This window comes from Lepisosteus platostomus, chromosome 9 (genome assembly GCF_059453375.1).
Source record: "Lepisosteus platostomus isolate fLepPlt1 chromosome 9, fLepPlt1.hap1, whole genome shotgun sequence".
NCBI classification, from domain to species: Eukaryota; Metazoa; Chordata; class Actinopteri; order Semionotiformes; family Lepisosteidae; genus Lepisosteus; species Lepisosteus platostomus.
In genome coordinates, this window is record NC_142619.1 from 46209621 (window position 1) to 46226418 (window position 16798).

At 37.0% G+C, this 16798-nt stretch overlaps 1 protein-coding gene across 2 annotated transcripts in view; it reads right to left on the bottom strand.

The window, feature by feature from the left end:
* Positions 1 to 16798, bottom strand: part of tmcc3 (transmembrane and coiled-coil domain family 3) — a 60240-nt gene that overhangs the window by 24884 nt on the left and 18558 nt on the right. Inside the window, exon 1 of one of the 2 annotated variants that reach the window (XM_088645248.1) lies at positions 6330 to 6564. The exons of the other annotated variant lie outside the window; for it this stretch is intronic. Within the exon in view, the coding sequence (XP_088501374.1) occupies positions 6330 to 6410 (81 nt within the window). The 5' untranslated portion in view covers positions 6411 to 6564. Of the gene's footprint in view, positions 1 to 6329; positions 6565 to 16798 lie in introns of those variants that run through there. 2 annotated transcript variants of the gene reach the window in all.

Sequence of the window (16798 nt, forward strand, 5' to 3'; positions counted from 1 at the left end):
GGGTTTACTCCAGTCACTGCTCCTCTGTATTGGAGTAAGTAAGTTTACAGGTACTGTATATAGTAGCGATAGTCGATAAATGCATTTGACAAAACTGAATAAGCCTAGCAAGTACCGCTTTGTGTGCATTATATTGGGCAGGGGCTCCTCTTTCTTGCATTGTAGATAACATTTTTTACCAGCTGCGAGAGTGCAGAGCTTTTTTGGGTTTTTCAGAACCAGGGCTCTTGGGGTAGCAACTTTCCTGCATTCCACACCAGTTCCCTTCGATGTTGGAAGGGTTCTGTGAAAGCACCATCCATGTAGGTCTCACGTGCACATAAAAAATAAAGGGTACTTTCAAACACATGATTTATTGATATCGTTATGATCTGTAATAATTGTGAGCACTTCAAAAATATGTCCAACTGGCGAGAGAAATGATAAAAACGTGTGTTGCTATTTTAAGATGGAACACTTTCATACTTTCAGATGTTTAGAGTCGCAGCTGTGAGCGAACTGTGAAAAGGAAGTATTCAATGTAGTTAATACACAGAAGGAGGGACATTGAAGATACACAAATCAGAGCAGTAGAGATCTTGGAAGGACCCAAACTACTGAAAATCAAATACCTTTTGTTACCACAACTGGTAGTGACAAGATCTCTGACTCAGTCACCTTGAACATGTCTTGTAATTATCAACATTTTGAAGAATAAAGAACTGACCATTTTACTTCAAACACTAAGGTGCCCATTCACTGAAATTCACTTCCACCTTTTTTTTTAAAAAAAAGCATGACTGGCTTTTAGTGTTTAATGATTAATGAGGCAGCTCTTAAGTCATATGAACAGAAATATCCATCTAAAAGGAAAATTATTTGTAATAGCCAGCAGGCCAGCATTCTCAAAGGCATGACTTTTGAAATGGCATGACCTTGTATGTTGATGTACTGTACATGTTCGGCCATCAATACGGTAAGTCATCTTAACACTACTATTCCTTGCTTGTTTACAGAAGCCTCATTAACATACTTGAGACCACATTGTACTTCCAAACAAGTCTGTCGTATGACAGGTAGACACATTCCTGCCGAAAACTGTAGCAGTGTTAGGTTACAGTCTATTACCTTCCTTTCATTCCATTTTGAAAAAAAAACACAAACACTACTCCTTCCCCACATGTAAAGAACACTTCTACTGTGATAAAAAAAGCATATCTCCTGAAGAGCTCTGATGGTAGAAACATAACATCCACAAAACACGAACAAACATTCACAGTATACAATGCTATGATTTGCAGAAAGCCACAGACTTCCTAAGGGGCTAGTGTTGAAATATACTGCCTCAATAAAGTTTAGTAAATTTGGCATTCAGTTTTTAAAAAGTGCCCTAAAATATTTTATTTTAATTTTACATGAAATATTTTAAATCAGACTCGAAGAATTTATATAAAAAACTAAACGTGGACTAAAACACTTACCTAACACCTTTTCAAGAAAATATAAGCAGAAAATAAAATTGTAGGGGGTTGGTACTCTGGCATGGTGATCAGAACTACTGTCATACAGCACCATAATTCCAGGAATTCTGGTTTCCCAAAGACAAGCAGGTTAGGCTTGACTGGCTAGTTACTCAAAATGATCACTGTCTGGGTAGGCAGGACTTCAAGGGGATTTCATCCATCCTTGAAGGAGCGGGGGTTGTCCCCAATACGGGAAGTACTGACTATGTGATGTTATTGTGAGGGAATTTTCAGGAAGTTAAATGTCTCACGAAGCAACAGTTGATACTGTATATCTGATAAGCATCAATTTCATGATGAAATCACCACCTTCACATTACTACATTACTTCCACAGAACCTTTCCTTATGAAACTACAAGAGTTAAGTATCTGTTTTGATTTCTCCCTGCTTACAATTCCACACCCAGGTTTCGATAGCTCTTTCAGATAGGAGGAAATCACAATGTAACCGAACTGTGTATCTCCCTGTATTGTACCAAGAAACTAAACAAGCACAGGCTTGTGTTAGTTGTGAGTCTTATTTTCCAAACCTTTCTACTCTGACTAAGAGAATGTCAGATGAATTGTTTTTAAACAATACGGAACAAGACTAGTTTATAAATCTTACTGACACCTTTTCGAAGAAACGTTAAGTATCATTACTGCTATTGGATGCCTTCATTTTTTTCTGTGCTCTTTTCACATTCAGCATTTCACTTTAAGGTCATTTATATATATATTTAAAAAATGAATACTTACAGATAAGTGTGTCTGAAGAAGAGTAGTAACATGGCTTGCAGCAAGTCAGACTGCTTCACAAGACAAGACTTCAGCTGACAATTGGCAAGACCTCAATCCTCCTAACTCCTTTAATCACCTGATTGGCTGAAATACTATTCAGAAACATGTATTAATAACACTATACAGAATACTGAACTAAAACTATGCTACATAAGCTTTCAGACATTTACTGTATATGTATATAAGGGAAACTAAAAGGAAGACTCTTTGACATGATACAAAACAGTTTTACCATAACCTAAAACTACTGTACATTGAAAACCAACACTAAAACAATGGTTTCATTAAAATAGTTTTAAACCTTTATGATGAGTGTCTTCTTAAGTAAGGTTTCTTTAAGTATTGAAAAGATTCAAAACTAGGTTTTCCTTTCTCTGTACTTCACCTAAATGCAAATTCCACATGCCAGAAATATATCGCAATCCCTGAGGTTATCTACTAAGATAATGTTTGCTTATTATGCAAAATGCTTTTCATGCGTTTCCTGAAATGAGACGTGCAAGACCAATAAAAATAATGACATCGATTCCTTTCCAAAATACCTTAGCAGAACAGCACAAACCAATCAGAAATGCGTGGAAAGCAGTTGAGAGATGCTGAATTCAGCCAGGGAAATGAAGGAGACAAACTACATCTAAGTATTCTCTGTCTTTGACTTTCCTGCCAACTACGCATAGTTTCCCTCCTGCAACTCCAGCTGTTTCAAATTAGAACCATCCCTGCTGAATTTGTCCATCCTCCAGCTACACAAAGCAGAAAAACAAAATCAAGGATTTGAAGTACTGTCAAAAAATAAAAATACTGTATGCGTGCCGTGTATGGAAGAACGTGTGTGCACTTCCACCACTTTCAGATCAGCACACCAATGTTGAGATAAGGTAAAGCACAAAGCCTAGTGGTTTTTATTCCATCCAACATACATTCATTTCCCCAGTCCAAACTGCATGAAAACTATCCACCAGCAGCCATATCACCCTGCAACTCACAACTGGCAACCCACTGAAGCTAAGCAGGTGTGAGCCTGCTCAGTATCTGGATGAGAGACCTCCTGGGAAAAACTAAGGTTGCTGCTGGAAGAGGTGTTAGTGGGGCCAGCGGGCGGTGCTCACCCTGTGGTCAATGTGGGTCCTAATGCCCCAGTATAGGGGGGGACACTATACTGTAAACAGGTGCCGTCCTTCGGATGAGATGTAAAACCGAGGTCCTGACTCTCTGCGGTCATTACAAATCCCAGGGCGTCTCTCGAAAAGAGTAGGGGTGTAATCACCGGCGTCCTGGCCAAATTTCCCATTGGCCCTTACCAATCATGGCCTCCTAATAATCCCCGTCTATGAATTGGCTTCATCACTCTGCTCTCCTCCCCACTGAGAGCTTGTGTGTGGTGAGCATACTGTGCACACTATGGCTGCCGTCGCATCATCCAGGTGGTGGTGGAAGGGAGTCCCCATTACCTGTAAAGCGCTTTTGAGTGGAGTGTCCAGGAATATAAGTGTAAGCTATTATTATTATTATTAAAACTGAATTAACCGCATAATTTTAGTCTCTTGGAAGTGAGGCCATGAACTGCTATCACTGTAAATGGTACTGTAATGATAAATGGTAATGTAAATGGAGTAGAAGGAAACATCAAGAGCGACTGCCAAGATAACAGGTCACAGAAAAATTCTCACTACCTGGTAAACAAACTTTGCTCTCCGAGTACAGTTTTATCCTTGTGCAAAAGTTCTAAAATTAATGAAACATTCATACGGTTTTCTTCTTAACCTTTTTGTATAACAGACTGATGAATGTGAATACGTTAAGCAGCAGGCTGGAGTAACTAAACACTACCTGTTGCATTCAGGTAGTGCATACAATCCTTGCTGTTTTTCTAAAATGAAACTGCAACCAGTACAATGTAGACGCACGAAAGCAATTCTTAGTGCTCTTTATTGCAAAACACAGTCATTGTTTTTCCCTGTTCTAGAAGCACCAAAAATCGATGACAAAGATTTGTTGCAAACAAAACAAGAATATGTTTTATACTTCAGAAAACTGTTTTGGCACACCACACATGCATACTGTAGCTGTGTATGCAGATCTCTAAAATGTTATCAGGACTTAAGTGTCCTAAGGTTTGAAAGCCTTTACAAAAGAAATTCATACCCTGAATATAGAATTTGCTCCCAACTACAAAGTGGTCTAACACATACTAATGATAACAAATGTCCAAAAGAGAGAGGTTTTCAAAACGCTGCAGGTGTAATTTCAATTAAATCTAATTACAGTGCAATTTTTTAAAACAATCATGAAAAACATCTAATATGATTGTAATGTTTTCTAAATTCAAAATGTCAGTAAATATTGCCAAGTATTACTCATTACAGGTGACACAACTGTAAGTAGTATTAGACTGTATATATTTGACGTTTTCTAACATCGAAAGACCATTGATACGTTAACAAGAATAGCTCATATGAAGCAATTTGCCAATAAAACTCAGAACAAATATATAAATCACTGTTACGTTTACATAAATGAGAATTTACATTATCTAAGGCATTGTGGTGGACATGGTGATCATTTCATTTTCGACTTGCTTTGGCGATTTCTTCAAGACTTGTGTGTAACTCGCTGTTAGTGATTAGGGTATCTGGATAATTTCCAGCATAAATTCAATTTTGTTTCGCTTTTCTGGTAGAAAATGGTAGCAACGAAATCGTTATTTCAGTTATGTGCCTTAATCTACTGTATCCAGAGTCCTACAATACGCTCTTTGATCTAAAACGCTGCCGAGAGTCTTGTGGTCATCAAGCAAACGAAATGAGTCTGCAGACAACTGAAGCGAGTCGCAAACTACCACTCACATCTGCAGCGCTATAGCTTCAAGCCTCTAGAGAGCCAACAGGTTAAACTGCCAGCTGTTCAGAGACTACTGGTTTATCCAGAGTGTTTAAATCTTCAGGTGTTGAGATGTACCATAGCCGCACCTGAACAGTGAATGAGACTCTTCCTAGGCTACTAATCTAGACCATAATTACCTACACAAAAAAGAGCAGCCGTTAATTTTGCTGTTCTGGTGATTCTGTGTTAACCTTAAATTAGAAATACGTCTGCAGTATTATTAATCGAAAAAATCGACTTTCCCCAACCATTTAGATCCAACACAGCGCTGTCACAATCAAGATTTTAAATGCTGTTTTAAATATGTGGGACATATACCCTCAAGTTAAGTTACAGTTAATAATGGGTGATGTTACATATCGATCTTTTTTTTCTGTACACAGCAAGAGACTTTCATATATTTCATACTCCGTATGAAATCATCACGGAGAATCAACTATAAAACACTCCTGCCTTAGTGCTCAGCACAGAACTGAAATCATCTGGCCACAAGAAGTCGGCTGGAGGACAGCTTATTTCTCGCTTCTTCACAATGTCTCACCTATACAGACCAACGTGTTGCTGTGTCTAAACGCTTGCATAGGCAGTAAGAACGAGCTCAAAATATTTTGAAATAGCAGCGCTTTCACTATCACAACCAAAACAAGATACAAAAACAATGCATGAGGAACAAACACACATTGAGTGTTAAAGCATGGTGGAACACAAACGCGTAGCCAAGAGCTTGTCCTTGGACTTCAGTATTGAAATAAAAAATAATAAATGTATAGCAACGATGAGACAAAGCACCAGCGCAATAAATGCATATACAACCCACGAATTACGATTTTTCTATACCGTATACACACTATGGGTATGTGGGCCAGTGTGTACAGGCACTGAGTCGGTATATTGTAATTTTATTCATTTCTCGCGTGTAAGAGACTATTAATTTCGCACTCCTTTAGAGCTAAGAAAGCAACCCGTAGTATTATACCCTTTAATAATCCTGGAAAGCCCCTACTTTTAAATTGACAATGTTTGGGGACTCATTTCGTCCAGTGTTTGCTGTTTTCAATAAAATAAATAAACCCGTCTGAACGATCGAAGTTATAAGACAACATTGATCTTCTCGAAATAAAAAAAAAGACGAAATAAAAGCTAATAGTGAACAGTCTGTTTACCATATTCTGCCTGGTCTCGTGGGAACTGCCCGATTCGGGTAAACTTTTATCCGCTGCAATTGTTAATTCTGCGTCCGGCATAATCCTGCTGCAACTCGGTCACAGAGGTATTCAGGTTGTTTCAGACCAGGTACATGACTCACTCTGTAGAGGTTCCCAAGTGCAACCGACAACAACTCTTCACCCAGATTTACTGCCGCGCTGCTTGTACAACACTTGCAGCAGGCAACGCAATGTGCGAGTAAACCCCGCCTAGCTCCGAGTGTGACAGAGGGAATAGTTTGAGTTAACTCTTTACACGCCCCACGTTTGTAAAATCTCCCTGAGACTGAGGAAATACTTATTTCCATGCTCGTTTCTTAAATTCTCACGAATAATAATGCAGCAATACAGTACACTTACATTGTATTATTCAAACATGTAAGCCCTAATTCTTTAAAATTGCCGTCTGTCTGTCCCTCGGTTCATTTTCATTACAGCAAAGCGCTTGCCACAGAGAAGATTCAGAGCGTGTTTATCATTAATGGATAATATCCAATGTTTTGAAGTGACTGGATTCATCTTTCTCAATAAAAAAAAACTGATGCAGAATGAGTGTTTCAAAATGTTTAACATTATCGGTGCATGACGTTTAATACAACACGTGACGCTGATTGTGCACTGAAGCGTAGACCCTTCTTGATTTGTTGTTAAAATAGGTATTAAGTGTTTTTTCAGAAGGTTAAAGTCACAAACGTCAATCGTTACCTTTTATGTGTTCTCTGTAGTATTATAATACACAGATGAGAAAGACCAACACCTTGTCCAGACAAATTAAAGACAAAACGTTGCAGCAAAATTCCTAGCAAGGTATTCCCGTTTCTGTTAATTGATTTTATGGTTTTAGTGTTACATTTAGTGTTACACAAAACTGCCAGCTGTTTGCAGTTTTACACATTTTTCCTCTTAGTCAGCTCGTGCCCCTTGGCTCATATTTCATTGCTCTATCTGATAAAGTCCACTGGGTTGACTTTGTCAATACCTGTGAGGGTTATGAACTCTTGATCCAGGGCCCTCATAAACGTCTGTGTTTATTACTGAACAAGTTCACGTATTTTAGCCTGACAGTATAGGAGAATGTACTTGGTTGCACTTGCCATATATTGTAAATGAAGTCTAGTGCATTGCAAACCCTATGTCCAAGGTCGTTGGCCTTTCGTACAGTAGGTCCTAGGTCTGATCTTTGCCCCTGCCACTTTGAGTGTTGTTTAAAATGGCCGAAACTATGTCCAGATGACATTAGAAAGAGCAAATGCTCTCCTGGATTTAGCATGATGGAGCTTGTTAATAATCATGAAGAAGTATCACCTGTAACTTTACTTCAATGAACTGCTTAGGTGTCTCAGGAGTTTCATGCAATGCATTTTCACTGCTGTGTCCTGCTCATTTCACTGCACACCTGAGGAGGACTCTATAGCCACAATGTTGTGTTTTTGCTCCTTTCCTTTTACTTTGCAGCAAGGAAGTAAACGTCTTTCTTTACAGTTGGCATACTGATGTATCTCCTCTGACTTTTTTTGTTCTGATTTCTCTTTACAAAAGGTATGGGGTTAAATGTTTATATATACTGTAGATGAACATTCACAATAACACTGAACAGTACAATTGAAGGTATGTGTTAAATATCAAGCAGTTGTGTACAGTATTATAGATACTAATGTACTGACATCTAGTTTTCTTATATTGGAGCTCTGTAGATTAAATCATCTTCTTATTCTTCTCTGAAATTCAGATATTTCCTCAATACTCTGTTGAGAGAGGACATTTCAGACTTTCACCTCAACCTGCCCTATATGAGTTCACAATTTAATAACCAACAAAAGCATTCATTGGTAGCCTTTTATCATTTTATATTTTGCATAAGTGCTAAATTATTAAATAACTATCTTTTTCCTGAAGATGTACAGAATATGAGATCAACACACAGTACACCATCCTAACATGGCTTTAGTCATACACTGTCATTAATTACACATGAAATGCTTTAAAAAGATTCATAGATCGCTAATAAATAAATTAGGAGTTGTGATGAATTTGACTCGTAACACCCAGCTATGTAAAACTGTGAAGAAGAACTCAGTCCTTTATAATGGTTGCTAAGAAAAGAACAAGACATTAATAAAAAAAAACATTCTTCACACCATCCATTTTTAAAGAGTTTACTTGAAAATGTAATAGGAGGAAAACTGGATATGTGAATGCAAAAACACAAAGCATTTAATTAGCAATCAGTCTTTTAAACTCCTCTTTTTTAAATGATTCATGGATTAGTTATTCAAACTGTAAGTACAGTACCTCACCTCTTGTTTGTTAACTGCTTCCTCCCACTTACCTGGGGGACTTTATCATTCTCTTCACATAGCACAAGGGCTAAGTGGAAACAATTTCAGACCAAGTCAGTTTCACACACAATACAGTTGAATAAAGTCCTGGAGCACCTTCAGCAGCAAATGTGTGTCCTCAACCTTTCATTATTCAGTATTCTCTCGGCGTCTAGATTTGTGACCAAAAGGATTTTCATTCTGTGCCTTTTATGAAAAGCTGAGAATGCTAATACTCAGTTTAACATGAAGAACATTATGCATAATAATATGATATTCATTAAGTCATTTACTCGACTCCAAAGGCACCGGGAACCTTCTGTTCCCACTGCCAGAACAAAGGTTAAAAACAAAAAAAAGTTGAAAACTACAGTAGTTTTAAAAGATCCTGCGCACTTGTACAGGATCATAACTAGAAATTATCTAGCACAAGTCACAGTGACATGTTAATACGCCACTGAATAGAAGTGGAGTGTTGCTTTGCACGGTGTGGGTTGTTCTCAATTTCAGTATCATTTTCCCCGTATGTTCAGTAGTGATAAGGTCCAGAGGTTCCTCTGATAACTCCATGCACTTTGTCACCTTCTGCTCAAAATAAGCTCCAATGGTTTTTGCTCCAGACTTGTGGACATTACCATCGTCCAATATTTAGTGTAGGACTACTTCACCTGCATAAGTTTGTGCTGTCAGAAAAGCTCAGCAGGGTATCTAAGAACAGTCATCCTACCACCCTGGACGCCAAAGAGGCCCATCCTTCCCCACATGCTCGCTCTAACTCCACCTCCATCATGATGCAACATGATGCATCATTAAGCATGAGGAGTGAAGAGTTCATGATGAACAGAGTGAGGTATTAAAAGACTTTAATAATTTTTTAAGTATATTTAAATAAAATGAACAAGGCAGGCCTGTGGTGCAGTGGCTAGCATTGCTGCCTTTTAGTGCAGGTGTTCACATGGGTTTCTTCTGATTGAACCACTTTTGTCCCACAGTCCAGAAAGATACTAATAGGTTAATTGGCCCTGGTGTGGCTGTGTGTGCGTGTTGGTGTCCATCTTCCCTGTGATGGACTGGTGTCCCATCCAGGGTGTACACTGCCTTGTACCCATTGCTTGCTGGGATAGGCACCAGCTGCCCTGTGACCCTGAACTGGAAGTGGATAGAAACTGAATGGATGGATGAACAGAACACCACATGGTGAGGTGGAATGGTAATTACTTTCCATACTATATTTGCAAGTAAGAGGTGTTCTCCTGTGCACACTTTCTTGGAAAACAGTTACAGGAAAGTATTGAATGCTTTTCCTTAAACTGTACAGTTGCTGCTTTCTTTTGAAAATTGTCATATGTTTAATTGTTTTTGTGATACCAGCTTCTCTGTGCTTTAGCCTGTAGCACAGAGATAGCACAACTGGCACGATTTCACTGAGCTCCATAATGGCGTGCACGGCTTTTAATATTGACTAAACACAAAAGCCATTAATAAGGGCCAGGAGATCTATGAAACACTGCCATTCATTTTCATTAACAGTATACTGTAGCAAGACAAAGGTCTTGGGAGATTCAACCACAATTAAATTACTCCTTACCAGTCTGAAAATTATATCTTTCACTACTTTTCAATGGCACAGGGGAAAAATAATTATGTGAAAGTGATTCAGTACCATGATGAATATAATGCCATTAAAAAAAAACATGAAATATGTTTAGAGCATCAAAGGGATCCTATTCTGCACAATGTATAAACAATTAAGTTCTTACACAATGCAAAGAAATAACAATCCACATTTCATTTCCTCTTCATTGATGCAATTTCTATTATTATATTCAAATCGAATAATATGTAGGTATTCAGGGGAAGAAAACTATTAGTTTTTAATTTTATTTTCTCATTTGGAGTTGCACTTAAATGATCATTGAGCTATTTTCAGAAATTACAATACAGTACAGGCACAGAATGACGATTTTAGCACTTCAAAGCTCTTGTGTTGTTCTCTCATTCTCTCTCAACATTTCTGGGAACAACAGGTCAGACTTCATTCCTGCGAGATTTAATCTCTTTTTATATTGCTTGGAAAAACATCAATCTGGAAAACAGGTTATCATTCTCCAATTGTATTTTTTCATTGAAAACATTTTGAAACTGATTGAAACAAGATGATTTGTATGTTTATATTTTTAAAAGTGTAAACATCATAGAATTACTTTAAAATCCTGTACCTTTAAGAGGTTGTAATTCCTTGGTTTAAGTCTAAAAGTTACAGGATTTAGTATTTGTTTGGTTATTACTATTCAGGTGGAAGTACTGGTCAGCCATGCTTAATTTCACTATACAGAAAATGATACAAAAAATACAAAATAATGGCTAGAAAATGTAATTGTTCTGTCAACCAAATTAAAATTGTACCTGGCTATGTGCAAGAGTATTCCAGAGCACTTTACGTTAATGTAGACCAAACAAAGAACATGAGCAAATTTCACTTAAAGTGTGGCCATAATAACTCTTTAAGATACGAAGATTCTACAGCATGAAGGATATTCTAAATTATAATGCTAACTTTTGTAAATATTTTAAAACCGTAACCAATAGAAAGACTTGAATACTGAAATACTGTGTGAAAGATGTGCGAGTCAGTAACTTAATTAGGATTATAATTGATCTTATTATGAACCAGACTAGTTAACAAACAGCTGCCTGGTATAAGTAAATAGACAACATGAGAGGTCACAAAGACATATATTAATATCTTTGCAACTTTCCTTTTGATGGCAGCTCTAAGTTTAGCAATATCTCTTAAATGCTAAAAAATACAAGCAAAACTACTGGCAGGTCTCCTGTAAATGGTCAGGATGTACAGTAAACATGGGGAAGCTAATCAGTTTCACACAGGTCTTATAAAGAAGCATTTATCATTGATAAATTGTACTCACTCCATTTAGTATTAAGGTATGAAAAGCCTAATCACAAGCTATTTCTTCAGTGAAATATCTAGTTTGATTGATAAACAACAACCTCACACAAAAAAGAAGATTGGTTTTGCAACAGAAAAGAGGAAATATGAAAGAAGAGACTTTGGAAAATGACTTGATGTTAATATATATTCAGTTTCATAAGGGCAAATTATTTCTATAAGCAGAAAGAATTATGTAAGGGACTGCGTAGATCTACAAAACAGAGCAGCAAAAAGAATTCTGAAGATATTATGTTTGTTTATAAAGGACAGAAAGTATTGTATACCCTCAAGGTATTTCACAAGGGATTTATTGTGATTTGTTATAGAAAACCTCATTCATCACTATTCACTTTGAAGGACTGTTGGTTTAGGATATGTTTACATGGAGCAGATACAAATGACAGTACTGTATATGAGTGCTATAAAAACAGCTGTCCAGCATCTTTCCTGCAAGTACAGGTATCCCACAGGTTTTTCTGTACTGCTTAAGAAATAAATCTAGTCTAAGGCAATGTCTTGCAATGTTAATAATTAAAAAATCCTTTACACAGAATTAAATGCTGTTTAAATAACATCATGGCTGGTGACAGTTATACCTCCCTGTATTTCACTAATCCATGAAGAGAGCTGCCTGAATTAAATGTGAGAACATGTGTCTCTTTATCCTCTGTGCTCAGTGCTTATGATCATGTTTCCTCAGTTCAAATTGCCTACTACGAACCAGCTTTGTGGTGTCTAAGCTTAATAACTCATGTCAGCAGTTTTACTTTATTCAGACATCGATTAGACAGCCTTTCATCTGTACTTCAACAGGAGACTTGTGTCTTAAAATCATAACAAAAATAATTTTATACTGGTTCTTTTAGTCCATTCTGTGTAACCTATACTCTTTGTAGCTTGAAGCACATTAATTTAAAGCAGAAGCACATTTTGCTATTGATCGAGTTGTTTTTTACATTAGCTGCACAAGTCAGACTTTATGTTCCCATCTAATCATTAAAAGGAAATAATAAAGAAGAGAATGTTCATTAACACATTGTTATTGAGAGAAAAGCTATTATGATGGACCATATACATTTAATCTACAAGAAAGACCTTTTCATAACAATGTTTCAGAAGGCAGCAGGTTAGACATTTGTTGCTATTAAATCTGTGATCATTACACCTAATGTAATTCTTTAATGATAAATGCAGTTCAAAGTTTGCATTCAGTAATGGTATTTGATACATTCTTCTAAATACCAGCCATAAACTGCCTTTGGTCAAAGGTTTTTTTTAATCATACTGCAGGTGTCTACAGGAATTCCCAAAATGTAATTTTCCACATCTATTGGGTTTTTGCACTGTCACTGTCATTTTTTTTTAAAAAAAGGAAAACAAAGACCAACTGCCTTTAATGTCTTAAATTGTCATCCTAAAAACGTATGCTTTACAGCTTCACATATGTTTTTTTCTGATTGGATAAAAGCATATCTAACCAAATGTGTGGTCTAAACAGTCTATTAATCATTAGTTAATACTGTAGAGTATAAATTAGTTAAGGAACAGGTAACGGGTTTATTCCACAGTGAAAAGAAAAGAAAGAAAGGTATGGAACCTGAAGAAGGCTCCACAGCCGAAATGTTGTGTTTCTTTTCTTTTCATTTCAGCATGGAATAAACCTGTTACCTTTTCCTTTGCAGCCTACGCATGCTGACACAGCTACCTACTTGAACTATAAATGAGTTTATATAGTTAAGTTACTTCCCCTTATATAAGGATGACGGTCACTATTGATTGTACCCCAGTAAAAGTAACAGATTATTAAATTTTCTGGATGCACTTCTTTGGTGTTTTCAGGACATACTGTACCACATCTCAAACCCAAACCCTCATGTCTGCGCATGCTGAAATGAGTATCAGTGTTGACATCACAGCTCAGACAGAGTGCAGCACCAATTCTGCAGTAATTTAGTTACAGTGGTCGTCAGTCCTCTCAGTGTCTGAGCTTCTGGACCTGATCTGCTGAGTGCTCTTCTCCTGCCTCAGCATCAGCCTCCTCACAATACAGCTTCCTCTATGACTATTGTGTTGCACACACAAAGATTTATGCTGTTAGTTAATTAAAATAAATAATATCCTTAGACTTATATTGCACTTTTCTGGATACTCCACTCAAAGCACTTTATAGGTAATGGAAACTTCTCTCTGCTACCAATGTGCAGCTCCACCTGGGGTGATGGGACAGCAGCCAAAGTATACTAGTACGCTCACCACACACCAGCTCTCAGTGGGGAGGGGAACAGAGTGATGAAGCCAGTTCATAGATGGGGATCATTATGAGGCCATGATTGGTAAGGGCCAATGGGAAATTTGGCCAGGACACAGGTGTTAACAACCCAACTCTTTTAAAGAAACGCCCTGGGATTTTTAATGACCACAGAGAGTTAGGACCTCGGATTTACTTCTCATCCAGAGGATGGCACCTTTTTACAGTACAGTGTCCCCGTCACTGTACTGGGGCATTAGGACCCACACAGACCATGGGATGAGTGCCCCCTACTGTCCCCACTAACACCCCTTCCAGCAGCAACCTTAGTTTTTCCCAGGAGATCAACAATCCAGATACTGACCAGGCTCACACCTGCTGAGCTTCAGTGGGCTGCCGGTTGTGAGTTGGAGGCTGATATACAGTAGCTGCTGGCTAGTAGTAGCATGAGGAACAGCAAATGCATCTGCCCCTTTGATTGAATTATTAAATTCCTCACCATTTCATTATGATCAGAATAAAAAAAAAAACTAATAGCATTGCTGTCCATCAGTGCTTTTTTTTGCATGTGCTTAATTTCCCCCAGCCAAGAGGTCATTAGCTCCTTCCTGTAGATTTCACAAGGCAAACTCTGAAGAATAGCTAAGAACCAATTAAAACTCCAGTGTCACCAATGTACAGTAAAGACAAGCACACAAGTTGTATTTAAGAAAACACTGCATGATCTTGCTTGTATGGTTGGTCCATTTAATATTAAATCACAAAGTATGCAGATACAGTCTAAATTACATGAAAAAAAATAGCCTCTACTGTATAGGTTTTAATGAAGTTCATATTAGTTCACAAACTCTCCATTACGAAGGAATATGTAATAGGTTTATTCCATGCTGAAAAGAGAAGAGAGAAAACACAACGTTTCGGCTGTGAAGCCTTCTTCAGGTACTCTTTTCAGCATGGAATAAACCTATTAATTGTTCCTTTGCAGACTACGCATGCTGACGCAGCTCCCCACCTGAACCTCTCCATTATGAAGTTTTTCTATCAACCTGCAGTCGTCAATCTCATTTGAAAAGAATATCCCATCACAGATCCTGCAAGCCAGGACAATTGCTCCAACCTCATTTGTTTTACAAAAATGAAGACTCGTCAATACGCATGGTTTCTACGATAACCAGATTCATCGACATTTTGATTGCACTCATAAAATATCATAAAACTGTCAGTGGTGTGAAAATCAAATTTGTAAATTAATATTTATAAAAGACGCTGAGTACACGATTTAACGGTTCATTTAATGAGAGACAAAGCACGGCTATATATTCACAGAAAGACATTTTCATCCAGTTGACTTTTAAACCGCTCAAGAATATTTTTGATGTCTTCTTTGTCTCACACACAGCTGGGTAAAAGATCAAAGTTGTAGGACCAAAGTTACATTTAAGGATTTGCTCCGTGAGTAGTTGACATACTGTTTATTTTTTCTTACGTTTCTTTCACTTCCAATTTCATATCCCATTTTTCATTCCTAATTATTACTAAGTGATACTTCAGCATAGAAACTAATGACTTGTGTACTTTTTATATTTAAAAAAAGTAACAAGCACTCTATACTGAAGCTGAGCATCCTACTTAAAAATAATTCAAATGAAGCTGAATTAAATATAATTAATATCAATGTTAATATGTACTGTAACAACATGACAATTGTATCTCTGTTATAACCTCATCTTGTTTTGGTTTATGGGGAAAATCAACAACAACAAAAACTGTGTTAATAGAGAGTAGGGCTTAAGTGCTCATTATGAGGAAAAACAGGAATTAAAGACACATTAACACCCAGATGCTTGGTGAAGCAGGAAATAGTGTTCATCAAAACAATTACTCTGCTCTGACTTCAGCATTTCTGCAAGAAGGCAATTTGCTCTTAATTGTTTTAATACATTTAAATCTGCAGATAGCTACATGTCTTTTTAGCTGACTTTAATAGAACAACTGTAGAGAGAGAATCAAGTTCTGAGAACACTAACATAACTATTACTCCAGAAGTACCACAAAAAGGAACTCTGCAAAAATGAAACCCAGTCATGTAAGAGATCTTGCACAGACTTACTGACTGCTGTTGAATTAAAGCTTATATGAATGTATCATGGCTTATTTCCATTGGGACCATGCAAATATTTGATATGAACTCTTACCTTTTCACCTTAACTACCCTAACCTTCTTTGTTGTAGTTTTAGCCCTGAATCCTGGTAATGCATATTTGTTAAATATTTTACTACTAATGAAAATTGAAGGTTTCCCATTGATTGAATAATTATCTGTCTGTTATTTTCACAATTTGTCTGTATAACTCTCAACAGCTTTCCATTTAAATCGTTGTCTTCCTGTTCAATCCCTCAGTTATAGTTCCCCTCTAAAATAGCATAGTTCCTTAGAACCAAAAAATAGAAATTAGCACCTTTCTTTTACTTTTTTCCAAACAGATGTGATTCTTAAGTTTCAGTAAGTAACTGGTTTAAAGCATGGATATTAGCACGCTTGGCATGATTGAGATATTATTACCACCACTTAACACAAAGGAGTGTTGAAAGTCAAATTAAACCAATCAATGTTAATATGACCAACAAGGCAAATGTTTTGTCCATCAAAAGCCTGGATACCCTATAATTTGAAAACAAAGCATGTTAATGTTTGGTTGCAATATACCGTACATTTGATGACTTATAAAATATAAACAGACTTTCTTTGGTCAAATTTCATGATTCTATAGGCATTGACCATTAACACTGATGCTTTGCAACTCTTTGCTTATTGAGTATTTTTTGTATTAATGACTGTGTGAGTTTAACAGTATATTATTTTGGTTCTGTAAGTTTAAGTTCTGGATCTCTGAATGTCTGGTCTCCT